The sequence below is a fragment of the Amphiura filiformis genome, chromosome 6 (genome assembly GCF_039555335.1).
Source record: "Amphiura filiformis chromosome 6, Afil_fr2py, whole genome shotgun sequence".
Lineage (NCBI taxonomy): Eukaryota > Metazoa > Echinodermata > Ophiuroidea > Amphilepidida > Amphiuridae > Amphiura > Amphiura filiformis.
Genome location: NC_092633.1, coordinates 3341002 through 3368827, shown reverse-complemented (window position 1 = coordinate 3368827; position 27826 = coordinate 3341002). Strand labels below are relative to the sequence as shown.

Below are 27826 nucleotides of genomic sequence, written 5' to 3'. Positions count from 1 at the left end.
TAATTTGCATTATTTTTCACCGAAAACATACAATTACGGAGCAAACTTAGATACCCTTCCTCCCACCAAGTAGCATCCACGTACAAAAATGTACTGCGTAGGTCTTACAGTTTCCCAGATACAGCTCCAGACGGACACACGGACATCCACACCCGGACAGACAGAAATACTGAGGCGAGACAAAAATGAAATTTTATAACAAATTTTTGTGACTTGAGATCATTTGCATTTTTTGTAAACACCAAAACTGTTCTGTCCTGACATGTCTGTTGTGTCATGTGTGTTGAACCAGTCCAACCGAACAATCGTAAGTTCTGTTCGGATCTGGATCTGCCTGGTCTGGATGCTGTACTCCGATTAAGCAGGACTAGCCTACATCACATCAGTGTTTATTTCTGATAGATTTCACTTTATGATTTTTTCTTCAATTTCATCACTTACGAAAGTACAAAAGTAGACAATCTAGTAGTCAGTATAACCTCGGAGCAGTTCGTGTACGTGTGAGACCTACGTACATGGAATTTTAGTACATGGCTTCCTAATTTGGAACTTCACATGTTCAACTTGTCATGCCGGTCGAGTCCCGCTTACAACTAAAATCAAACCACTTCTATATTAAGTCCATCGCTGAATTTTACAAATAACTTAAATAAACATCTTTATATTTAATAAAAAAAATATTATGGTATGCTCGTAAATGCTATTAAATAACATTTACCAGAAGCTCATGAGCTCAGAATGGTAAACAAACTAGCGTATTTTCACCTCGATTATGCACCGTAGCTCTCTGTGGTTGAGTTTGCAAGGTCAGTGGGTCAGTGAACTTAGTCTCCTATGCAGCCAGTTTGGTTACGCCCTCCACAAAAATGTTTGTGTGGAAGGGCGGAACCAAACTGGCTGCTGTGGAGACTACTGCAAGAATCGATCAATCACACAAAACTGTTTGCTGATTGGTTCAGAAATGGTGATGTCATCAATCAAGAAAAACTAATCGATTTATTGGTTCAAAATAGCCTCATAGAAAAGTACGAAGTTTGTTGAGCATCGCAGCTTATCGGTAAAAACGTGACCTTTAACAAAACAATCGGCACAGTGCTTTCATTACTGCACTTGCGCAAGCCAAATAGTCCCCAGAAAAGTCATTTGTTCAGATTTATTCGGGATTTATTCAAGATTCAGACATGTTCTTGACTATTTTTGACATTCCTTTACCTATCTCTTTATTTAAATTATAAAGAAATAGTGAAGAAAAGTTAAGAAGTAGTCAAATAATTTCTGATCTGAACTAAATCTTAAGAAATGTACCTCCATTGGTTTCCGTCTGTATTACGCATCTTAAATTATACAGACCAGAATAATCTCTAGCACACACAGGGAACCAAGATATAACTCGATTATCGTGACTATTTGGGTCTTTTTTACCCAAAAATAATACTTTTATCGCCTGAATTTCAATAAAATCTGGAGTGCAATCGATTCGAAAATAACTTAGCCAAACTTAGAAACGAAACTTAAGTCTTCATATCAGTCATTAAATGATCCTTAGCATAAAAACCAACAGCGTATTGTGGCCTGAAAATGAATGCTAGTTAGTTGCATGACAAAGGCACTGATAAGCTCCGCTCAGAGCCAAAAAGTGTATGAAAAGCAGAAAGCAGCACCGTTTTATCATCTGTGCAAGGATCTTGTGTGCATTCTCACAGATTTTTTGTCCTGGGTGCCAAATGTTGGGCTGTGAAAGTCCAGGAAGTCCAGGAAGCTGTCCCATGACAGTGCATTTTGCTGTTGTGTCAGTTGGACAACTGCTTGGTTACTGACATGTGTTTTGAGTAGAGTATTAAGGTAATCCTGTGTGTAATTTTGGTTCATTTTGATTGACAGTATTTTAAGATATGACCTTGTGATTCAAAAGTTGTAAAAAATTATAAGTTTCTTTTTGAGCTCAGTTTATATTTGGACTCTTCACAGATACTTTTGTTTTTCCACTACTTATACCTATACACTGTTGAAGTCCAAGGGTGGGCTTGTCAAAATGGACTACTACATTTGAAATCCTCACCCCCACTGAAGAAGACTTTGGAATTCCAATCAATTTTAACAGTATAATTAATTTCACATCCAAACATTTTCATTCCAAACACTATTTTCTCATTTGGGACCAAACTGTAAAATTCAACTGGTTATTATAAATTTCAACAATTATCAACTGGAATTCAACATAAACCTGAAACAATCTTTCACAAGGGGTGTGTGGATTTTAACGGGATATCCCAATATGCACTTTAATACCGATCAGCAACATCTGAAATAGAGATCAATCGCTCAGTATGCACAAAATATTTCGCCTTAACAACTAAATAATCTAACTCATCCTTATTTTCCAGTGTCCTGCTCGGGTCACTGCTCTCTCTGGTCTGGTCAAGAACTACCAAACCATGTCACCTGTCCACATCAATTTACGATCACTAAATTATGCTCTTCCTCTCTCAAACTTACCGTGTCATTGGACCATCTGTTGGGGAGGCTTGGACGCAATCTCTCCACGCATGCTACTTTACGCATTTCCTCAAAGCTGGGGTCACTGGGTACATATTCAAAGAACGGTGGTCGGTACTCCTCTACTTTTCCTGTACATAAAAAAATAATTTAATTTATCAATTAACAACCGAACAAGTTTGGCATATTTTGATTATAAAACAGTTAAATCTGGAAAAAATTAACTTTTTAAAAATTCTTATTTTCCAATGCACATTTCTTTTAAAAAACGCACCAAAACTTGACACATTGAAAAAGACAATGCTTTCTATTTACTCCAAAGCAATAATCAATTTCATACAAGAAATCTTCACAAGTTCTAAAATATTCAATCGATTGTTATGAAAAATGGTTTTGTCAAAGTGTTTAGCAACATGAATGTATCCCATATGATTGCTGTTCACAACATAGCACATTGTATGCAGCCAATAGCAAAATCAATGACATAATTCCCTTTGACCCAAATATCACTTTTTTTCTGCATCATTTGACATATTCAGAACACATTATTTTTGCACTAAGATGCAAGCTGCAAAATGAGAGAAAAATCAATACACATTGCTGCAAACAATATGTAATGTTAGTCATGAGGAACTTGTTCCATCAGAAGCACTTTCAGCTTCCATTGATCAATTATGCGGAACAAAACAATGTTGATTAGTTAAATTGCTTGCCATTTTACCATTTTCCGCCACTATGTATGAATCTGTATGTTTTAAAGACCATAGTTTGAGTGCGGGTAGGAATTCAAAGAAATTTGAATGTTTCACAATAAACACACATATACCAACTTCATTAATTATGATCCTAGTATAAATTTGGTTTTAAAATTGCACATAATTCACTATTTCCTAATACACTTAAAACAAGCTACAGTTTGAAAGGCTTAAGGGTATACGATGTATTGTTGGTCGAAGCAGCAAAAACAATGTAGTTCACAGCATCTTGCGAATGGTAGTGAGAATTGCATTGCTCAATTCATAGCGAGCGTGTAGAAGAATTCAAATATCACAGATATACTTTTGTAGGTCCTGTGGTTCTTGAGTTATGTTGCAAAGAGGGCTGAAACAACAACACTTTTGTAAAACGTATAACTAAATAACAATAAAATAAGCAAGTTTTCAAAGTATATGATTTGTAGAATGAACTTTTGCAAAACACCAAAGTGTTATTTTTCAATAATACCGTATTGGTTCGAGTATAATCCCACCCGTTTTTTAGGTGAACATTTTTCAGAATTGGGGGGTGGGATTATACTCGAATTTAATTTTTTTTTTTTTTTTAAAAGTTTTTTTTCCCGGTTTTGCAGTGTCCCTGGACCTAGACCTAGATGCTAGGATCATTCATGGTTGACCTAAAAAAAAAAAAAAATTTCAAGATGTTTTGTATTTTTAATATGAAAATTTATAATTTGTATTCATGTCATACTCTATTAATGATTTCAAAATGCATTGAATTTGAATGCATTTTTTTTTATCTGGAATTTTTCGAAAAATGGGGGGTGGGACTATACTCAAACGTGGGACTATACTCGGACGAATGCGGTATATTGATTCAGATAATGAAAATCAATTTTTTTTTGGCTGCTTTGACCAACAATTATACCTCGTATACCCTTAAATGCAACCTTAAAGATGTTACTTAATCATCAATTTCGGTCTAATTTAGCTGCAGGTTCTACACCAGAATATGAATTAACCTCTGTATTTAGCTGTCAACGTTGATTACTCGTACACATTAGATGACTTATTACTCTAGTCATTTACAAGTTATCCTCTTCCTATTCAATTTAATATAATTTAACAGGGTGGCACGAAAAGCCAGAGCTACTCCCCAATATCCTGTTGCTTGCTTGTGAAGTTTACACAGTAAACAACGGTGGTCAGGAATGAACATTTCTCAGAACAAGAAAAAAATGCGGTCAATTTGTGATATTGAAGATTTTACCATTTTGTTTTTTTGGTTAATGTTTGAGGTAAATTTGCTGAACCGCATTTTATTGCTCTGAGGAACTGAAAATTGATTTGCATTTCAAGGGATAGTTGCAGTGCAAATTACTGACAGAACAGTAGATGTATACATATCGTTGACAGTATGCAAGCTTATCATACATGATTTTATATTTCTTTGCATTTAGTCTTGCTATGATCTTGATGGAAACACTACAAATTATATCTACATCTGTCTAAACATGTAATTTATCAAGAGAAATATAAAATAAGATAATTCTGTATGTAGGGAAATAGTGTTTTGACATTGTGTCCTTTTACACCCTGTATCATCAAATTCATCATCACAAGCCTATACATCACGATGGCTGTGACACTTAATTTTAATTCACAAATTAGTAGTGACTTTCGCATGCACCAATATTTCAATGCCCTTTATACAATATTGTTTATGATCTATATTATATTATATAAGGAGACAAACCAAAAGTTGGATGATGTCCTAGAAACGAAAGTGCTTTTGTTAGGAGGCTTACCCCCTACCTTCCTGAAACCTTGTGTGAAATATTGAACATTTTGACCCCCTTCTTCTGATGAAACAATTTTTGTTTTATAGGATGTCATTAAACATTTGGTATGTTCCCTAACAGCACGCGTACAAACACCTAATTACTTTTATGTGTAGCACATTTCACCTGTCATCATTTCTACATCTATTTGAAATTTTAGCAGCAACATCATGTAAATAATATTTTATTTTTTGTTACTAATCGAGCATTCTCTCCACCAGTATCTCGCCCGGTAGTGGGGTCAGAAAAAAGAGACAATCTGACCCACTCCCAAGATGCACCCTCAATGTGATATCAATAACATTCTGGCTTTCAAATTCTCTCTTCTAATGTGAAACCCGCAACAAATGCGCTCACATAACAGCTGTCAAGTTAACTTCTACAATTTTGCGGATGTTACAGGAAACACATGTACATGTTCTTATCTCGGAAGTTACAAAGTCACTTTCATACTTATGAACATGCTTCATATCCTGTAGTGTACTTCACAACTACTTTACTAGGTTTAATTTGAAATATTTTTTATTATATATGAGTTATTCTGTGCAAGCTGCCATGCCATTCCTGGGTAATACCTGTTTCTGGGGAAGCAATTATACTACCATGCAGTGTATGGTCTAGAATAACCTGGTTTTTTTCCCCATTTCTGTTGGTAAGCTCCTAAGATCATAACTTTCCTTACATTTTGAAGAACACAGCATTCTGGCAATTTTTATTTTGCTCCATTTTCTAGCGTCATATTAGGCTATTCCAGTTGAAACTCATATACCCCCTATGGAAGACATGACCTTAATCACCTACAGGGCAAATTTCAAATGGAGTCACCCATTCCGGTAAATCCCATTTGAAATTCACACTCCCTGTGTGGAAGATTAAGGTCATGTCTTCCATAGTGGATATGGATTTTAAGTAGAATAGCCCATTTGGTTACTGGGTGTGTCCAATCAGTGCATCAGCTTGACAACCTATGTTAGTTCTATCAAGTCGGAATCATAACCTGCATTAACTACACAAACCTCCCCCCCAAAAAAATAGAATCATTCTTACCATTAGCTTGGCATTTCCTTGCTATTTCCCACAGCACCAATCCAAAGGCATATACATCAACTCTCTTAAATGACTCAAAGCAATACACATTCATTGTTTCCTCCAGTAACTCAGGAGCCATATACCGCTTTGTACCAACACGGTTATTTGACCCCATGTCTATCTCATCTTCCTTTTGTGTGTGCATCACCGCCAGTCCTAAATCGGCGATGCAACACGTTAGGTTCGATTTCACTAAGATGTTTTTAGTTTTGATGTCTCTGTGTGCAATGGCAGGTTTGCTATTGTTACATGTGATCTCTGTGTGTAGATGCACAAGTCCACTGGCTGCAGACAGTGCCAGTCGGCACGCTAAAGGTGCGTCAAGAACATTTCTGTTTAAATAGTCATATAAAGAACCATATTCATGGTAGTGTGTGATCAGCCACAGCTGTGTGCAAGAGTTTCTTGACGTCATGTCCGACGCTATAAATCCAAGAATATGCTCGTGCCGTAACATGATTGTGTTGTAAATTTCGGTTTCTCGAAACCATGACTTCTCGTCTATTGAGCTGAATATCTTGACTGCCACACTTTCTCCTTGCCACATGCCCCTCCATACTTCGCCATACCGACCTTTGCCTGCAAGAACACATATCATTTTGTTAATAAGTCATTATTTGGCAACAGATTAAGAATAGAGGTTGAGTCCTACTTTAAAATAGAGAAGTAGAAATGCTAAGTCTTAAGCCCCTGCTTTGTTTTGTTTTAAACTTTTTACTTAAAAGAGAATTGCCATCCATGGCGACTGTTAATTTTTTTTTGATATTTAAATATTATGACAGTTCGTATGAAACACTTCTTCTAAAATTTAACTGCATGCAGGGGTAGCGCTAGAACAAAACACTCCAGAGTCCGCAGGGACCCCTGAACTTGCAGAAACAAATAGGGGGTCCGAACTGTATTTTGGTGAGTCCGGGACCCTCAAATGCAGCCTAGCGCTACCCCTGACTGCATGTGGCTATGGTATGAAATATCCTCTCTGGTACATGTAAATGCAAAGACATCTCAAGATATAATTTGAAGAACACAGTCAAATGAAAAAATAAAAAGTCACAAGGAAATACCAAATTACAGGAGGGGAAATCACAATGGTTTGATGAGAATTTCGGCAGCAAGCAGAATCTTGGTCAGCGATCCAGTTACCTCCACACGGAATAAAGTAATTCCTATCGTGGTAACTGGATCGCTGACCAAGATTCAGCTTTCTGCAGCATTTTGTGTGTGCTTGAGTTTTTTAACAAGCATACTACGAATTTCCATTAGAAGGGTGCAGAGAAAACTGAAGGTAATAGAATGCATGACTTAAGTAGAAACTTACATACCTAGAAACATAAATACCAATGATCTCTCTGTGTTTATTCTGAAAAGATTTTCACTTAACGAAGCAAAGACTCATGTTATTTTTCACTCGCAACTATTTACCCATCTTAAAATCGTTGCATTCTGGTTAACATGAAGCATCACATTCTGTGTTTATCCAAGCACACTCAAGTTAAATGTCGAATTAGCAAACCATGCATTAAAATAAAAGCATGTGTTTTCCTACATAACTTTCAATAACTTACTGTCTAGCTAGTTTCACACTCGTCTAGACTTGGTAAATGTTGTATGAAAAATGTTCATCACATTCATGCTAAGTGCTAAAAACAGCAATTGCCACATTTCATAAATGGGATGTAAGTTTGCAGTATTTTATTGATCTCCTGCACGTAACATAGCAACATGCATTGTTGAAATCATTGTGCATTTTTCTACATGACATGTTTCAATTTTCTATACAACAAATATATTTCATGTCATTAATACACGGAGTAAATTAACCGTTTCCTGTAAACTGAATGCTCTCCATTTAGTAAAAATATGATATTAAATAGTTTTATGAACCTACACAATATTGTATCGTTCATAGTTTATCAAAATTGTGGTCAAATGATCATTTTACAGTAATGGGCTCGTGCCAATTTGATTGGTTGTTTAATTTGGTCATCAAGAGGGTTGATTTTAATCTTGACACACATTGTTTCCCCCTCCCCCGATAAACCCACTGATGTTTCATTATAGTTCAACTTGTCTGATACTATGGCTGCCAATGCACTTTTGATATCAGGGGAAAAAGATACGAGCTTTTTTCATAAATGTATAACTGACACAGCTTATGATTTCGTAGAAATTCTGTAACCAAGGGAACATATTTAACTTAGTCTGTGATAAGTATGCATGTGACGGGGTGTGTCAAGCATTCAGAGTTACTTACCAACTTGCTGAACAAGAGTAATTTGCCGTGCTACTGTTCTCTGTACAAGATATGGTAGACCAGATCCACTGCCTGATGTGTTTGAATGGTCAAACATGTCCTGTATCATGCAAAAAAAATATATTATTGAATAATCAGCTGAGGTAGAGTAATTGACTTTTGAGTTTTAAATAAATTATTACAGGTTGTTTTACTGTCATATAGACTATATAGAAGCAGTCAGTGATTGAAAACAAATTCCTTGGTAACCAAACACTGGAAGTACTTCTGATCGGCACAGTGGCGATGCGGTACTCCTCAGCGATGTGGCGAGGTTGTGGTACCCCAATTGCCAACATGTTGTACATTCAGGCAAGGTGCTTTACCTCCACCCAGGTGTAAATTGGGAGCTGTTTGGGGATAATTACAATCTAAGTGCTAAAAGGACCTGCGCTGCGGTCACACCCTTGTTAAAGCAAAATGATTCGGATGTTTCTCAATGATGGCAGAATAAATTGTGCTGGTACCTTATGGATGAAGTACACATACTTCATTCTTTTAATGAATTATGGTCACTTGTTTTCCCTGGGTCTTTTATATTCAAAAAGCAATGAAAAGTACAGTAACATATTCCATGCGGTCAAAAAAGTAAACAATTATTGTATTTGATGAATAAGAGTGTTCATAACTTACTGCTAATTTGCAAAATCAGTTCCTTGTTTTCGGTGTGTAAATAGAATAGTTATGGAATACATGACAGTGCCCAGTGTATTTTTAAGATAGAAATGTGTGAAATAATCTCATATTGGCCCCACCCACACCCAGTGATCATTTATTGACATCTGCAACCTTTGGTATGAAACAGGTCAAAGATAATTTCTGGAGGATACATAATATTAGTCATTCTTTAATGTCATGTTTAACTTTCATGACATAGTAACACTAAAAAACATGTGCACGGAAATGACTCTCACTACGGCAAATAACCCAAGTCCAAGTGGTCTCACTCTCATTATCAAGGTTATCTAAAACAGTGCACAATGGTTTCCAACTTGGACTACATGTAGCCAACAGTAGCAAAGTCAGGACCTTTCAAGAGGGAGGGGGAACAACAATTTTCAAAAGGACATACTTTGATGAAATGGTCAAAAATGGCTTAAAAATGTACAAAAAAAACCCTAACATTTTTAGATATCAGGCTGCCAGCATCCCACAGGAAAGACAAGAGGAGGGCAACACTTTTTTCCGTTGCCTATGCCACTTGTAGCTAAGTGTACACAAAGTACATGTAAGCTTTTAAAAATGACTGTTCAAAGTTTACCAAGTTCTCGACAAAATCTTGTCCACATAACAAATAAAAATCTGTTGTTTTTTTACCTTTAGAGTACTGTCTCCCGCCGGTATTGCTCTAAGGTCATTGTCAAGATGATGTGCAAACTCCGCATCCCGTGCTGCAAATTCACGCATTCGTTTCTTATGTAACCTTCTGAATAAGAATATTAAGAATGCCACACCGAGGACTAACGCTACAACTGGTCCAACCACGGCAAGGACTAGATATGGTACATTATAGGCTTGTTCTGTGAAAGGAAAAAAACACACATCATTCACAGTTATCTTTCCATATAAGCAAAATATTCAACATTTACAGTGACCAATGTCATGAATGGTTTTGGGGAGGGGGTTGGGTTCTGACTTCTGATCAAAATATACAACAGGGTATGACTGGATATATGCAAGATATGCTTAGTTCTAGACTTCACACATCAATTAGTTAATTAGAAGAAAACAATTGCTTACACATTCTATAATATTATTAAACATGCACATTTCTTTCAATTATGTCATGAAAGGCAATGTGTCATCTTCTAATACTTGATTTTACACTTCTACTAGTACTATTGGCTAATGAATGATTTGGAACATGTTCTGTTATCTTTAACATGACATGTGAGTATGACCCTGAACTAAATCCTAGGGAATTACAAGTGATGTTTAACCTCAACTTGTAGCTAAAAAAAAAAAATTGAAAAACTGTCAAAAAGAGATATCTGTCAATCATGGCATGACCCCCTGACAATTTACTGTCACGTTCTACTTGACAAGTGATCGACGTCATCAACAGCAATATCCCCACACAAGAGTTTATAAAAGCAAGCACCCAAACTTGTACATGTAGTCTCTTGCGCATACAGAGCATTCAAATCATGTTACAATGTGCTACTGCAAATCAAGGTGTAAAGAACATTCATGTTGCTTTTACAATGGGAGAGACTAGTACCAATGGGTGGTCAGGACATTGTGAGGAGGATGCACAGAGCTCAAGGCACCATAATAATACTAAAGGACATATGCCACATGAATAAATGTTGCCTTGTGTTTGTACACCACCACCTTGGCTTTTGTTTCATTTTTTTACTGAGCCAGGTGCAAGGGGCTCTGGGAGTTTTTGATGAACTTTTGACCCAGTACACTCATTGAAATGCAGTTGTATGCTTTTTCAGCTAAAAGATTCTCAATTCTTTGCAACATGCAAATGCTGGCAAACAGTCATTTTGTGCACAGACCAGTCTAGCATCTCCATGAGATGCAAGCTGCTAGCACAAAATGGGCTATTCCATTTAAAATCCACACTACCCCTGCGGAAGATTTAGCTTAGAAAGTCTTTCAGAGAGGGAGTATGAATTTCAAGTAGAATAGACAGTTGGGTAACTTCCATTTGAAATACTCACTCCTGTTCTTAAGATATAGGTAAAGCTATAATACAGGGTGAGTATGGGTTTCAGAATGATTAACACTGACCAATTACATTTGAAAAACATACTCCCCTCAGTGGAAGATATTTCCAAAATCCTCCACATGGGTAGTGTGGATTTCAAATGGAATAGCCCAATGTCACTAGAACAAAAAGCTCAGAAAATTAAACTTATTCTCAATATGTTTAATTATTTTTTCAATTTTGGACATGATCAAATCTAGATCATGCAAAGTTGCAATCAAAGCAATAATTTGCATTATGAATAATCTCATGGTCTATTTACATTGCCCTTGCTTTGTAAGTCTCTAGTGCTACAAAGAAAATTCCCAATATGTTATCTTCACAGCACACCTTGGGCATGAATACCGGGAGACACATCAACACCTTCTCGTATCCGTGATCCGATTACGGAGGAAAGCATTTATTGCTCTGGCGCGACGGTTGACATGACAACCCAACATGAAATATGCCATGTGTTTTCCCCAACCCCATTTCTTGTTTCCTCAACAAATACTAATTTAGAGTTACTCACACCTTATTTATTCAAATTTTTGACACTTTTATGTCAAAATTTGCACTCTGAATTATACCTAAATTAGTTTTGTACACTTGTATTGCCAGTTGAAGTGTGCGACATAGATATCTTCTTGCACCAATTTTATTCCATTTAAAAAATAACAACATGTAGTTTGAGAATGAGATTATCAGTTTCTGAAAACAAAGAGACTGTTTTCTCTTAAACCTTTATAACAAAGATAGTAGGGTCGCGGAAAAAGCACCCAAATTTTAGGAAACTATTCTGTCGGTCCGTGTCACGTCACTTCCGGTTGATGATGCGACTCACGGTCGAGTGAAAACAAGTCCTTGATTCGATTTTTGTTGATGATTTCTGTCATTGGTGTTGTGTAAATTTCGATCGCAAATAGTCAATGGAATCAAACAACCGTTTTTAAGGCTACAGAGTGGAAGAAACTTACAGGATTTACCGTGTATATACTGACAAACTTGAAATTAAATTCCATGGTCGAGTGTTTTTTTTTCTGGAATTGAATGTCACTCCAACAACATCGCTATGTAACCTCCTTCACAGCCGGTTTCTATCGTTCATAACAAACCGTGAGTCACATGCAGTTTGGGCCCGAGACTAGAGATAGCCCGGATGTTGGACCGACAGAATAGGAAAAAGCATCCACAATTAAACAAAATTGAGTGTTTTCGCCCTCTCAAAATATTAAGGGTCAATGAACTAGACATCAACGCAGGTCAGTTGCTCTGGTTGCATAAGGGCTTATCTAAATTATTCTTTTTAAATTAATTAAAAGACACTTAATTTTTAGGGCCTTGCAATAGTGGCATCTTCCCTAATCAGTGCCCTTAATGACCTTTCCTGGACACTGCTGACCTCATGATCTGTCTCAGAAACCATTCAAGTCTCTATGCATTCGATCATCACTTCAACTGTTATCTTCCTCTGTCATACAGGACATTGTCTCTGCTGGTTTCCTCTTTGGCTATTAACGGAATATCAGCAGGTTTTGTGGCCCTTTTACTGGCTAAACACCTCAGACATGATGACAAACTGATAGTACTAAGCTAAGGTTTCCATACAGTGGTTGACACTGGAAGTCAGGATTTAGAGGCCCATGGATACATTTAGATTTTGATAACTTCTAGTTGAAATTCATTCAATCTTACAAAATAATTATACAAAACAGGTCCTACTATTTCTTTTAATCTAAATACCATAACCAAAGTGTGGGATTCTGTTAAGGAAAGTAATAAACATCAATCATATTATATTGAGTGCATATTCACATAATTCATTTTTTATTGGAATAACAAATGGGCCTGGATGTTTTTATTGCAGACACCTGCAAGTGTATTTTTCTAGGTCAACCTACAGTATTTACCAAACAGATATTGATAAACAAGGTTAATTTAGCCACAACTCTAAATATTTAAAGTAATCATATTGAGAAAGAACATTTCCAAGTTTTTTAGCAAGGGGATCCATCATTCATCAGTGTCTCAGTCATCCATATCATGAACTCTTATTAAACCCTTCCTCTCCCCCAGCAACCACAAGATTCCCAGCTTGGCTTACTACCTGTGTTTACTTGAACTTCCTCTAATATTTCGGCTATCTTCAGGTTTACTTCAGGATTTTATGTTCCAAAGTTGAACTGATTGCCCTCTGTGGGGTCCGGGTTATGGAAATAAACCTTGAGTGTGGGTGTGAAGATGGGGCATCCTGTTTGTTCTTTGTGCAGCACCTGCAAGGAACCTTTCTTTGCTTTGATCAAAGAAATTTGACCAGGAGAACTGCAATGCTTTTAAAATAGTGTGTAATCAGCACAGAGCAACAGACATGGCATGGTGGATTATGAGCTCTCCTGGTCTTAATTTAATGTTAATTTGGTTAGAACTACTACTGAACCTTGGCATGGTTCCGCCATCCTGCTACCAAAACGAGGCTCTCTGTGCAAACGCATGTGCAAAAGGGCATTCACGCAACATGCACTTGATGACCGTGCAAAGGGTCACGTTATAGATAAAGCCAAAGGGAACCATAGAGACTAATATTATGGTACAATTATGGCACATTTCATGATTTTTCTTTACATAAGAGTTTCAATATTTTCTTGTTAATCTGACTCTACAGTAACACATCATGAATGTCATCAAAGGCAGAGGCAATTTAATACAGGGTGTCCCAAAAAAAAGAGGCCCCATATTGCGCCCTCTTTTTCTCCTATTTCTGAAAAGTTGATCAAATATATTTTGGTATGTAAAGAAACCTACAATCGTTAGCTTTAATAAACCCAAACAATTATTTCAATCGGCTCATAACTTTTGAAGATATGTCCTTTTAAAGAAATGTATCCGTTTTTCACTCTGTCCACAAAGGAGGTTTGGCTACTTCAAAGATTAAAAAGTGCATATATCATGCATGAATGTAAAACATTCCTCGATGATAACTTTATAAAATAACAACTTTATTTAAGGGAATGGGCCTTACCGGTGGGCTTATGGGTTATGGATTTTGTTAAGTGTCATTAATTTGGGCGAAATTGATGTGGGATGGGACTTCTTTTGCTATACCTGCAATTACTTATGTTTTTCTCGTTTCTTGCTTTCTTTTTATTGACAACATAAGTCATTTCTCTTTTTGGAATAAAAGGTAGCCCTGAAAAGGGCTGTTTAGTTTGTCTTTGGTTCTTTTGAAGTGAGTTTACTGTGCTGCTCTGCCCTCTACCTGGTTGCCTCCGTGACGAATACAGGTTTCAGCCCTAGTTCTCGTTGCATTAATTGCGCTTGCATACCATCCTTAAGGCCTTGTGCGCCGGATACTTGCGAATGCAGCAGTAATCTGGGTTGCGAAGATGTTTGAAGCTAGCTGGTGATCCTCGCTTATAGTGAATGCTTTCCCAAGACTTATGCTATTATCTATCCATGTCATTAACCCTGTGTTTCGTTTAAATCTTTGATGTAGCCAAACCTCATCCGTGGACAGAGTGAAAAACGGGTACATTTCTTAAAGAGGGCATATCTTCAAAAATTGTGAGCCGATTGAAAGAATTGTTTTGGTTTATTAAAGCTAACGATTTAGGGTTTCTTTACATACCAAAATATATTTGATCAACGTTTCAGAAATAGGAGAAAAAGAGGGCGCAATGTGGGGCCTCTTTTTTTTGGGACACCCTGTAGGATCTTCTTGTTCATTGACTTTCTAGTCTATCACACATGTACATGTACAAGCTCTGGTCTGAGGACCTTTGACCTCTGACCTATACTTACCAGTAGGTGCTGAAGGTGCCGGTTCTGGTGGGAATGTTGGATTAATATTCTCATTACACATGTCCCCTTCACAGCATTTAATAACGACATTTTCTGAGTATGTACCCCGACCACCACAGTACATTTGGCTTTTCTGATCATTGTCGAGACAACCCTGTACGGAAGGCAAAAGAAAAATTAAAGACACACACGTTTAGCAATTTAATACAGTTCACATACAATGTATTGAAATTCTACACAACTGTGTACGCCAAGTGAATAGAACATATTGAAGAATGGTGCTCATGACATGACATATGAGAAGGTCGGGTCAGAAATACACTATAAAGTCAGAAAAGAGAATGAAAACAAAGACAACAGTCCAACAGTTCATCTCAGGTCAGGGTTATTTCAGTAGCCCTAAGATGAATGTAGGGTTAAAACTTCACAGAGGATTATATATAAGAGCGGGATTAGAAAAAGGGGCAAGTTCTTGACCTAAAGTATTAGGATCAGGACAGGAGGGGGATTAGCCATTGGTCAAAATATTTTGAGGGTTAAGGTCAGTGCATGACTGGTGTATGTGATGAAATTAATGATTGGATCCTGATTTAGGAAGCCTGGAAGAAGAATGGATTTCTTATTCTTAATATTTAATAAAAAAACACAAAAAACAAACAATGATGCCTTTTAAAATCAGGTGAACCTATCTCCACATGACATATCTTCATCAGTTTTGACTGTAACCCTAGTCAAGCACTGACAAGATTCGGACAGCACTAATCTTATGAATGAAAGCATTTATAAACTCTTGACTTAGCACACTGTCATTTAATGTTAGCTCAACCTGTTATAAAAACAAAGGGAAACACAGCGCTGACTTGTCACCACACTGGTTTTTTAAAACGGCGCGATGACAGAGAGGAATCTCAAACGGCATATCTCAGGTGTGAAGGCGGTATAAATACACTGGCTCTAATGGATAGGGCTCTGTCAATGGCTTTACTGATGGATTCCACATGAAGTTAAACTAACTTAAATGGGGATAATATGGAATTCAGCGAGGCGCTATATTTCATGTACAATGAGCTGAAACCATTACTTTAATGTTTCCTATTTTTTATGTGATGCAGTGAGTCATTCAACATAGATGTCAGTTTGTCTCTAGTCTAGGTCTACCTTAGATGTTACATAAAACAAATAATGAATGTTTTTTCATTCGTGCAATGGAAAGAATATTTTCATTCATTGAAAAATTCGCTTCGTTGAATGGAACATTCCATTTTTCAACTCATGAAAGTATTCTTACCATTGCACTCATAAACATTCATTATTTGTATTTAATATTTCATTGGATAAAGACTACGGAACAAACAACATTTTGTTCTGTTAATATTCAGGAAAAAAAGTTGCAAAATGGATTTTTGACCTGGATTCTAATTTTGACATGAACACATATATTATTTTGTCTGCATACTACAATAGCATTATAACCACACATGTCCATTCCATGCATCAACACAGCACAGCAATATCATGTTTGTCACCTCAAACAAAGGAAAACACTAGAAGCCTAAATAGGATTTTGCTAATAATTTCTGCTCAGTTGGGTTTTCTTAGGAGGCCATTGGCCTTATGAATAGTAATGTTGCAGCACTGGTCAATACTACAATTCTACCCAATCTATATGACAGTGTTTGGACTTTTGCTTTCCTTATTGATCAATATTGATCCTATTTATAGTTGTGACACCTGGTTCATTTACATGTATGTAGGATGATAGCCCCTTGAAATACCATAGTGGGAATAGTACAGTACTTCATCACAAGCACTCTACTTCACAATATCTACTTTTATACAGTTTGTACAACAAAATTCACCTACAAAGTTTCAAATTCTCCCAGCAAATAATAATCAAAAATTCAAAAACTCTGGAGTGAGAATATGGTATTTATAATGTGTTTTCTTTCAAAATATCGCATCATCTTACACCCTGCTAGCATTTTGAATATCTAAATATAAAATTTCAGTACCCATATTGCCTTTGCAATGTATCCTTGTGTAAAAGTGTTTGAAGCTCTGTTGGCTTAGTAGCTTGATGCAAAATTGTCAGAACCGGCATTCGTCGTTTTGTAAAAAAGATCAATGCCGACAAAATTCAACACCTAAACAAATATGGTCCCTGGTACTTCTTCATGATTTAGGATTTTTTGTATATATTTTGAACTTGATTGAAAAGTTGTTAAACAAATTCTGCAATTTGAATTCATGGGTTTGTGTACAGAAATTTGTCACTGGGAACAGACAACAGTAAAAGTGATACCATGCATGACTCAAAACGATCAATCAGTTGTGCAAAAATGTGACACTTTAATCTCTCTTTTCTTCTCAATTTTCTATACTTTACTTTTCATTTTTCCTGAGAAGTTCATGTCATTGTCTATCTTAACATACCTATACCAATATGGCAGAAAAAAAATATATAAATGGGATGAAGGCATTGTGTCTCTTTTTGGCTAAGCACTGCACACTATACATGTGTGTGCACTTGGGATCAACAACAGAGTAGGGTTCTTTTAGACAGCAAGTGCCAGAAAAATAAATCCTTTTCTATTCATTACTTCAAAATTGCACAAGTTTGCTGGGCACACATAGCAATGGTTCCAAAAGAGTGCCTTTGTGTGGCTGTTTAAGGTTGCTTAAGTAGTTGTAAAAAGGTTGATCTCCCTAGGCCCTTATAGCATATACATAGCACATTTTTTTTCTCATTCATAGTAATGGGGGATTTATTTTTGTGAGGGTGAAAAGAAATCTGCATAAAATGCTCCAGTTGGCCATGGTTGGTGGGACACTGAACTCTAGATCAGCCAACAATTGGTAACATTAACCGCCTAATACTGTGAATACAGTTGGGTGGTATTCCATTAATAATTCGGCTCATATTTCTACTAATGCTGTCACGAGTGAGGAACAATATGAGACAAAATACTCACAAGAAATTAAATCTCGCATTCTTGTTATTTTCTGTTTTTAAAAAGGACAAGGTTAGGTCATTACCTTATCACAATTGCTATTCAAAAGCAGTTTGCTTGTCAAAAACATCCTTACTGATATTATATTTTTGCTATAACCATCCAACATCATCACTGACGATGAGGATGAAATCCATTTTACGATTATTACAATTAGGAATTATCATATTGAAGTGACAGAAGAGTTGACATGAGACGTCATGACCAGTCCGTGGGCGGCAACGGTCATTGGTCCTTGCCCAGCAGTATGCATACAATAATCATATTTTGTAGAGTGCAGGTGCTATAACTATATTCATAAGCCAAATCAGACATGAGGCTCTTGAACAGTGAAGTAGTCATATCGTGGGCTCACAATTAGGCCAAAATAAAAAAATTGTTGTGTTGCCCTCAACCGTCCGACCCTAAATCCTGAAAAATCAGGGGTGCAATTTTTTTTTTTTTTTTTTTGAATGATGATTTTTACAGATTTGTTCAAAAACTCAATGTTTTTCACTTAAAATTAATATTTTATTGAAATACTAGTCTTTAAATGATGTCTAAGAGGTATCCAGAAGTCAAAATTGACAAATGTCCCTAATTGAAGAAGCATTATTTAATATTTGAGGGGATTTTAAAAACTGAAGGTTTAAAAAAAAAAGAAAAGAAATCCGACCGTCCTACCCAAATTTCCCATTTTCCCACTTGAGGGCAACACAACAAGATTTTTTTTTTTGGCCTTACGACTATGTAATAACTAACATTTTGATGTTTTGGTAGATCATTTTGGATTTTTTTGAGATACTGGTAGTTTTGAAATCCCCATGATACATAACTTGGCTAGTTTTGTAAAGTATTACTTGATTTAAAGTGTGCCAGTTAAAACGCTGTTTTCTGCTTTTTTGTGTGTGAACTTAAAACAGCTATATCGCAAAATCACCAAAATGCCAGTTAGAACCTTGTAATTCTGAGCCCACGATATTCTGTTACCTTAAATCTAATCAATAGACCAGTCCAAAACCTTTGTTTGTAAACACTACCATCTCTACCTCTTTTATAGGAGTTAGTTATTACTTGCATAATGATATGGGATAAACAGGGGTATAAATAAGCACAGAGGGAAAACATGAGCGCAGTATTCGCACCCACAAATTGTGTTTCTTCCTGTGCTTACAATATATTTGAGTGTCCCATAAAAATGACCCCCAATCTCACCTTTCTCCTCTCGATATGTCCTTTCTCGTTTATACTAAGAGATGCATAGCATTTTGATTGCGCTGTACATGTTGTTTCACTCTCTCCATTACCACAACTGATTATATCGCATACACACTGGAATGAGGTAGTAGTGGCATTGGCGTATGATAGGACGGGCTCTGTGTTGGTACTCATTGTGGGACCAGCCGCTGTAAAAAAACAAAAGAAAAGAAGAAAAAAATCCATTAAACAAGCGCCCATCACAAATATCCGACATCATGAAACAGAGTACACACATTTTTTATACATGTATCAATTCTGGCTTGACAGGAGCAGACAATGCTGGACAATGTTTAAGATAAAATTTATTTTAATAATTTCAAAAAAGATGAAACAGCTGTCTTTGACTCATTCATATGAACACTTGATATAAGTTGGTGTGACACATCTTGCTTGGATATTGATTCAACATCTCTGTATCTGAGCATGATATTCATACTCTCCTGTGTTTTGACCCGATTCGTACCAATTTTTCCATCATTTAATTCACTTTTGCACATATTTGGTGATGATGGATGTGTGGATATTAGTAAGAAGTTTTGAGTCACAGTGTATGACTCTGGGGATGAGTTACAAGTAGATATTACTGTGGATGTGAGAATGGTGGACATGCGATATGATATGTTAACCTATGTTACTGAGAGAGCCAGCCAGAGAAAAGAAGTTTCTTTACAATCTCGGTGCATGTTTTCCACAATGCAAAGTAGAGGGAAAGACTTCTTTTAAATACAATACATGTGTAATACTAAATAGTTTCAGCACTAATTATACCGGTATCTTCACATTTGTAACATTTTTTATGAGATGTTCAGTTGCACGCGGATATAAAATGTCACAGTAACATATAAATTGTTAAGACCTAGTCTGTGCTACAGACTGTGTACCTATATTACCCATTGGGAGAGACAGAGAGTAACTACTGGGAACCAAACACTCTTGGAAACCATAGTGGGCTTGCCACTCCCCCCCTTTGATTGCGAGTAGTCTTTGACAAAGGCTAGATGAGACATGAATTACATAAAAATATCATTTTAAAGGTGCCCCCTGTCGGAAATCATGAAATATTGTGTTCGCAAAAAAACCACTACTTTAGAGTAGTTTAATTAAATGTCAACATCAATGGGAAATTATATTAAAAATTTTAATTTTGTTGGATTCTTAAATTATATCTTCTTGGAAATTCAGATCTGTGTGTTGCATTGAAATATTTAGGTACAGTAAAATATTCAAAATGTACAGGAAGTCAGCAAATATTATTGCACTAGCCTGTAAAGCTGGCTCCAAGAAATCAAACTCTAGTGACTCCACATGGCTAACAAACCCAGGGTTGCCAAAAGATTTCAGCCCGAATCGTGGGTCAAAAAATCGAAAAGTCGCCCAATTTTTCTCTTTACCATTGGTTTCTATGGGGCAGGAAACTAACGGAAGTCGCGGGAGCCAATGTTGAAAAGTCGCCCAAATTATTTCAAAACCATTGGTTTCTATGGGACAGGAAATTGTCAAAAGTCACGGGGAAAATCTTCAAAAGTCGCCCAATTGGGCTACCAAATCGCGTGGTTTGGCAACCCTGAACAAACCATCCACTTACGATGCTTACATCACTCTATTCACTACAGCCTCTCTAACAAGATTAGGGAAAGAACATTTTGCAGCTCTTCAGAAACTACTTAAAAGTATGAAGCTGTCATGAATACTAAATTGGAATGCCTAAACATATATTTTCTCCTCATTCTGTGTGTACACACCAATTGTTGAAGTGGACCTTGAATTGAAAGACCAGGCAAATATTCCATTTCTAGTTTCAGTATTTTGATATGCACAGGGTACATGTGCCTGCACACATATGCAGTGAAAAGAGAAAGTACACATGCACACACAGTTAAAGGAACCAATATTGTCGGATATATTGATTAGCAAAGAAATTGATGAAGAAAGGAAACAAGCACACTGTGCTCCTTTAGAATTCACTAATTGACCAATTAATTTGTCTGTCTGTCTGTTGAATGCTACACATGGATGGGGGGTTGATTGATCATTATTTTATCCATACCAGCGTACACCTAAACTGTTGATCAAAATCTGAAACAAGCTCAGACAAGAAAGGTTCAAAGCTTTATATTTCTATGCTAAAATGCAAACAAACTAAAGTAAATGTACTGTACTTTTTCAGAAAAATCCTTATACAGCTGCTGAGGATTTCTCATCAAGAAGGCCCCATAGCTGCCAGGTGTCATATTGTTAGACTTGGCATGTTGAGCAATTGGTAAAAATGGCATGTTGAGCAATTGGTAAAAACATAAGCATAACAAAGGGCAGCTATTGCACTAACCCCTCAATGTTTTCAAAAGGTCCTTTGATAGGCCTAGGATCACATGATTTGAGAAAACAAAATGACCAAAAAAAACAACAACAAAAAAACAATTGAAATAATTTTTTAATGAATTTAAATGGTCTCAGGTAGCAGTACTATACAATGTTAGTATAGTAAACTGAAAGCCAAATCATCAAATTGAGGAAGTTGATAACAGTATCAGCGACAAATTCAAAATCCCAAACACATTGATGGAATACCATGAAATAACATCATACCATCTATTTCCAATTGTGAATAGTCATTTGCATATTCTACACGTCCTTCTTGCTTGAGTATAGCCTCCCATTTCATCCATGGCAAAGGTGGCATGGTGGTGCCTGACATCAACAAAGTCAAATGATCACAATGATTGGTTTGGCTTCAACAGTAGAAATATTCCAAGTATATAAATCCACAGCAGATGAGAGAAAATAGTAGATCTAACCATGCAGTGAGAGTACAATCACAAAAATATATGCAAACTCAGTTCCATATTTGCCACTCATGAAGTACATCATATTAATAATATCCTAGGTATTCGATTGCTCCACCATCATCCATCACAGTGTGATCAACATTGATCCAACATATGTTCACTCTTTGAAGTCATCTTGCCAACTAACACTGACAAAATGGAGTGATGGAGATGAATAAATATTCCAGTAGCTGGCTACAGACACAGTAACAACCCTCATGCGTGCTGGACTGATGTTTACCAAAGATCAAAACTGACTAGCCCTTCACTGCACTCTTATACAGTGAGTGGGTATCCATTCAAAACTCAGGTGGATTACTTAGCAAGACCCACCACAATAGGCCAATCCAATAGGCTCATTTCAAAGTCATGCAAGCAAAACACCTTTGCCAATGGGCAGCTCCCTCCTATTTACCACCTCTGAACAATACAAGGGATTCACCCAGCCCACCTGAGCTCGCTAGCCAACTGTGAGTGACTGAGTGAGTGAGCTGAGCCAACACAGCTGGATCGTACTCAGTGCTAAGTACTCATTAATTTTTAAGTGGTCCTCAAATAAAAGGGGAGGTGCCTTTCTTTTCTCTTTGCCATGAGCTTTGTTTTTGCACCTGCGGGGCATAATATTTATAGAGAGGCGAAAACCAGTTCATGGGCAAACAGGATTTAGGGATTCTTTCATTGGATCAATTAACCAATAAATCAATTTAGTAATGAGATATAATACCTTCAAACAGATATTCATCATGTTCAGCAAATTTGGCTGAACATGGTGTGATGAATATCTGTTTGAAGCCAGCCCTTGAATATAGGAATAACATTTGAATGAAAATAGAGGACAAATAATAGGACTCTAGGGGGGGGGGGGGTCCCAAAGATACTTTACTTTTTGCATGTGTTCATTAATTTGGATTGGTGGTATGATGTCTATATTAAAGATAATAAATATTAAACTGGGCAAAAAGAAGGTCCATGAAGTTTACTGTAGTGTATGCATTACAAAGCTGTGAAAGTTTTGAAATCTGATAAAGAATTAGAGAAATGATTGGAAGAAGCCAAGACTGCTATGAGCGTTTTTCTTTTTTCCCCTTTTAAATGTCTTCACTTTTTGGTAAGATATTTGAATAGTGTCACAAAAATCATACAAATATCACCATAAAATTATACATAAATTTTTAAGCAGCACATTTATTCTAAGTGGCTGAAGTAAGTAGACAATATGTTAGGAGGCCCCTTAATAAAAAACTTAACCCAATTCATCATGTTCATGAGGTATAGCTCATTTCAATATTCACATACTTTGACAGATAGAGCACATTTTCTTTAATGAGAAGACTTGGTAATTGACATTCTTTGGCACATATTGGAATTCTAACAGAATGAATGAATGAAAGCAATTCCCTCCATGGATATTATAACAAGTGTAACTGTATAAGTCTCATATGTGACTCATAAGTGTCATTCTCCCCGAGAGAGGTTTCACCGTTCTCCAGCATACTGTAACAAAATCGAAGATGGTATGACAGGGGCATAAAATTCTATGACATATATGGCAATTCTGTGCACATTCCGTGAAATCTAACCATTTATACATCCAAAGGTTCTACTAGGAATGCTATCTAATGTGCAATGACACTCAAGACAGTCAGAGTAACTTATGCTCCATGTGAAATTTCACTTAAAACAATCCGACAGAATCAATAATATACGAAGGAACGAATTATGAAATCAAAAATAGTGTTTTTGATTTTCTTGTAAGTTATAGCAGCCACTTTTCCCCCCATTTTTTTCATTCAAAATTTCTGCTATCACAAGTCGTGTACCATGTCATATCAGTGCATTTTTAAGGTGTCCCAATTAAAAACCCTGGGTCAGCTCCCACATTGTAGTGGTAGGGTTATAAAAATATAAAGTTGCTAATTTGAACATAAGGCTGATTGGAATGGGCTTAACTCTGCATTGTATGGATCAGGCCTTTAGGCTGCAAAACAGGTCATATAACCACCACAGATTTGACGAAATGGACCAACACCCAAGTTAAACTTGAGTCCATGATATCATAGTACAAAATATGAAACCGAGTGCCCTAATTTAAGGTCATAGATTAATGACATTTATACAAAATTCAAGTCTTGAACATTTTCCACTGATCATATTGAGCAGCAAATTCAAACTGGTTACCTATAATCAGGGAAGTTAAATGAATTATGGAAGGTAAGCTGAAATCATATCTGAGTTAATTTTTCATTTTACTATTTCCGCGCTGTTTCCGCTATGATTAATGAACTTGCATCTTCCTGACATATAAAAATCAAAAATATGTTCTTCTTTCTGCCATCAGAGATTACACCAAAATTTGCCTTCATTTAAAAAAATAAAAATCTAGTATTCAACTGATCAGAATGATTCCAGCCGCAATTTTGTTAACTCATCATTAAAAAGAAAAGATGAAAGAGAAAGATGAAAAACAGTGAATGTTATGCACAGAAACAAGAGGCAATCATCAACAGTATGGCCTTTGTATATTAGGAGTGTTCTTGGCGTGTTGTGAGAGGATTAGACCCAGCAACAGGTGTGACAAAAAGGCTCAAAATGAAATCAACTCAAATGTTTTCCTCTCATGCTCCCCCTCTTCTCTTCACCTTTTCTTTCCTCAGCTTGTCATCACATGTAATACAGTCACAAAGCTACCGTACAGATGGTCAGTAACACTTGTTGTAAACTCAGGTGGTCAGAACTTGTCGGAACACACGGAAGAGGTGCGTTGATCATTTCATTGATCATGCTGATGATCAGCGATTCGCAGGGTATGGCTCTGACAAAAAGTTGGTATACATTTTCATTTTCCTAAACCACAACTCCTGTCTAAGGCAAAATTTTTGCTGCAAAAATGTTGCCGGTATGTCTGTCACAACTGATAATGGCCACAAGATGTCAAATACTATACGCTAATTTCAACATCACAATTGTCTAACCTAACCCTAACACATAACCCAATAGGAAGCAGTGGCGGTGCCATGGGGGGGGGGCACATGAGGGGAAAATTCCCCCAGTCAGAACTCTTGCCCTCTGTTTCCCCCACAGTAAAAACCCAAAATTATGAAAATTTCCCCTTTTTGCGGCAATTATGCGCAAAATTTGTTGATTTTGCCCCACTGAAATTCACTTTTCCCCTCAATGCCCCCCCACAAAAAACAATTCCTGGCGCCGCCACTGATAGGAAGGGGGGTGGTGTATATTTGGGTGTAGATGGGAGCTCGTGCCTAACACCAGAAGCAAGTGCATGAGTATTTTAGCCACTGTGTAATACACATATAAGATAGAGTGCTTTTCACTGACCATAATGATAAAATGTCTACAAATGGATTTCAACAACAGTTGCAAAAGCTCTTATAAATGAGTAGAACCTTTTAAATAATATATGGCTGGATTGGCTGTTATAGGGTTACGCTTAATGGCATGTGGCGACATAGGGCTTTCCCTTTAATTTGCCATTATGTATCAAAGTGATGTTTTTGTTGTTTACTTAGTACATCGTTACAACAAATAAATGTAACCTGTTGTGACAGTGCTCTTAAGTTACTTGCTACAAGAATAGTTGTGGTTTATAACTGTTGTTTTTGTATTTTGATGTATAAAGACATGTTAAAACAAACTGCAAAAATGTGAGCTAGGTCAAATATTGGCAATATCTAATGTTGACTTTTCTTAATAAAATTGTAAGAAACACAATTAGTACGAAATGTTATTATCAACCCTAATGCTGAAAGGGCTTTCTGGTGCTTGGAAAGGAAAGAAGGAAGTTTTAGAGAGAGAAGATGAACAAAGAAGTTGTTTGTTTCTCTGCGGATTCGAACCCAGATCTGTCGGGTGTCAAGCACCGGATCGGCGACCAGTAGCCACAGGTGTTTGGCTGGCCCGGTCAACGAAACTGAAGCAGAACACTGAAGCAGAATTTCCTGAGATGAACAATTAGTAGTTATCATGTTCTTCAAATAAATGGGGACCTAACAAATGAGCTCATAAAACGTCATGAAAATACAGTGTCTCTCTACAAAAATGTCTTGTCCAATCAGTTTAGTTTTAAGAACACTTAAAACACAGATGAAGAGCTTATCCACTTTGCCATTCTTGATACGTGTTGGTATACTTTTGTGAAGGACCCTTGTGTTTTATGATACCCTATTTGCTTCTATTCTCAATACACGTACACACGTGCATACTTCTTGAAGACAATGAGCATATCCAACACACTTCTGGCACACCTGCATTTTACAGTAGATGAGAAACAATTTGGATGTCTATGAGAAATGTTTTAAAATTCTGTTTACATTTGATAGGCCACACACATGAATTCATATAATACAGAAATTTGAAATGTACCTCAACCTATTATTAATAGGCTACACATTATTAGGCCGACAAATGTGCAGCTGAACACACACGCCAGTAATACTTGTAAATGCCGGCAACCGGGGAAGCACTCACACATCTGAGAAAGCACCATACAACCGGGGACACACACATTTAATTGTTTACTATCCAACTGGGCCACATTAGAGAAATCACCATCCAACCGGGGACCGTCACATATCGGGCAACTGATAATGTGCAATTTGGGTCAGCCTGGAATGTTCTGGCAACCAGGGACGTCCACAGGTCCTGTGTGTCTGCATTGAAGGCTAGTTTCTCATGTGTGTGTCCCCAGTTGGGGGGGGGGGTTACAAACACCCGTTCCGCACACACACCAACCTTCAACTTGGTCCTACCAATGATGACTTTGTACACTTAAAGTCTACGTCAAACCGTGGGACCAGTTGAGGTGGGTTGAATTTTTACAATCAACAAGACCTGACTGTACACCAGCAGAAGAGACATAGTCTTACATGTAGGCCCCTAACAGTCAATTTTGAGTTTCCCGTCACATAATTTCTGAAAACAAGTGAGGTAACTTTTTCATTATTCATTATCTTTTTACCTTTCATTATATGACCAACACGCATGTAAAATGTGTTGTTATTTGCCACTCACTCACTTGAAGATGGATGTTTAGCCCAAATGAGATTCAAAAGTATATTCAAAAGAGTCTGCAAGGTTGACAGCAAAATATATGTTTTGATTTTGATTTTTCCACACAAAAAAAGGGATATTCATATTTTTTTTTACAAATATATAAAAAAAAACCCAGTTTTTATCGGTATTTTTTTTTTTTCACAATAATGAATTCAAGTGAGGGTCAGAAAATGAAGTGAGGGCGGGTGACGGGAAACTCAAAATCGACTTTCCTTGGCCTTATGTGTGCATTTTCTTTGTTATTTGCTATATGATGATCGCAAAAAATGAACCAAGGACGTCCACAGTTGCTGGGTGTCCACTGTTATGTGAAGTATATTCTGGTCAACATCCTTAGTAGAAGGCATTTACCAGTGTGCACACTCAATAGCTTTTTGCAATGACACAGCAGAAGTCAACATATCACCAAGTAGTCCCAAATTATCCATTTATCACAAATCCTTTGAAATCAAGTGACTTTTTGAAAGATTTGTCAGGAAATGACTCCTTATGTTACCAGTCCGTTTACATCAGCATTTAATTTAAGATTCAGCTATTAAACTTACACATTGCATGTTGCCCTGGTTATAATTCAGACTTGCAGGCCACGTAACAATTACAGCTCTGATATCTCGTAATGAATTAAACATTTGCCTGTGACAATGATGGGATTTCAATGGTAACTTACAGTTGAAAAATGTCAGCTTAAATCCATGGTTATTGATAATTCATTAAAGTCCACACACTGCACTGCCAATGTACCTTCATTTA

The 27826-nt window shown here is 36.8% G+C and overlaps 1 protein-coding gene across 4 annotated transcripts in view; it reads right to left on the bottom strand.

Moving 5' to 3' along the window:
• Positions 1-27826, bottom strand: part of LOC140154830 (activin receptor type-1-like) — an 84471-nt gene that overhangs the window by 9572 nt on the left and 47073 nt on the right. For 3 of the 4 annotated variants that reach the window (XM_072177418.1, XM_072177419.1, XM_072177420.1), the window contains exons 2-7: positions 19137-19327; positions 14932-15085; positions 9753-9955; positions 8397-8496; positions 6101-6721; positions 2497-2627 (exon numbers count right to left, since the gene is read on the bottom strand). In XM_072177418.1, the coding sequence (XP_072033519.1) occupies positions 2497-2627; positions 6101-6721; positions 8397-8496; positions 9753-9955; positions 14932-15085; positions 19137-19327 (1400 nt within the window). Of the gene's footprint in view, positions 1-2496; positions 2628-6100; positions 6722-8396; positions 8497-9752; positions 9956-14931; positions 15086-19136; positions 19328-21767; positions 22402-27826 lie in introns of those variants that run through there. The other variant, XM_072177417.1, reaches the window with a different exon arrangement.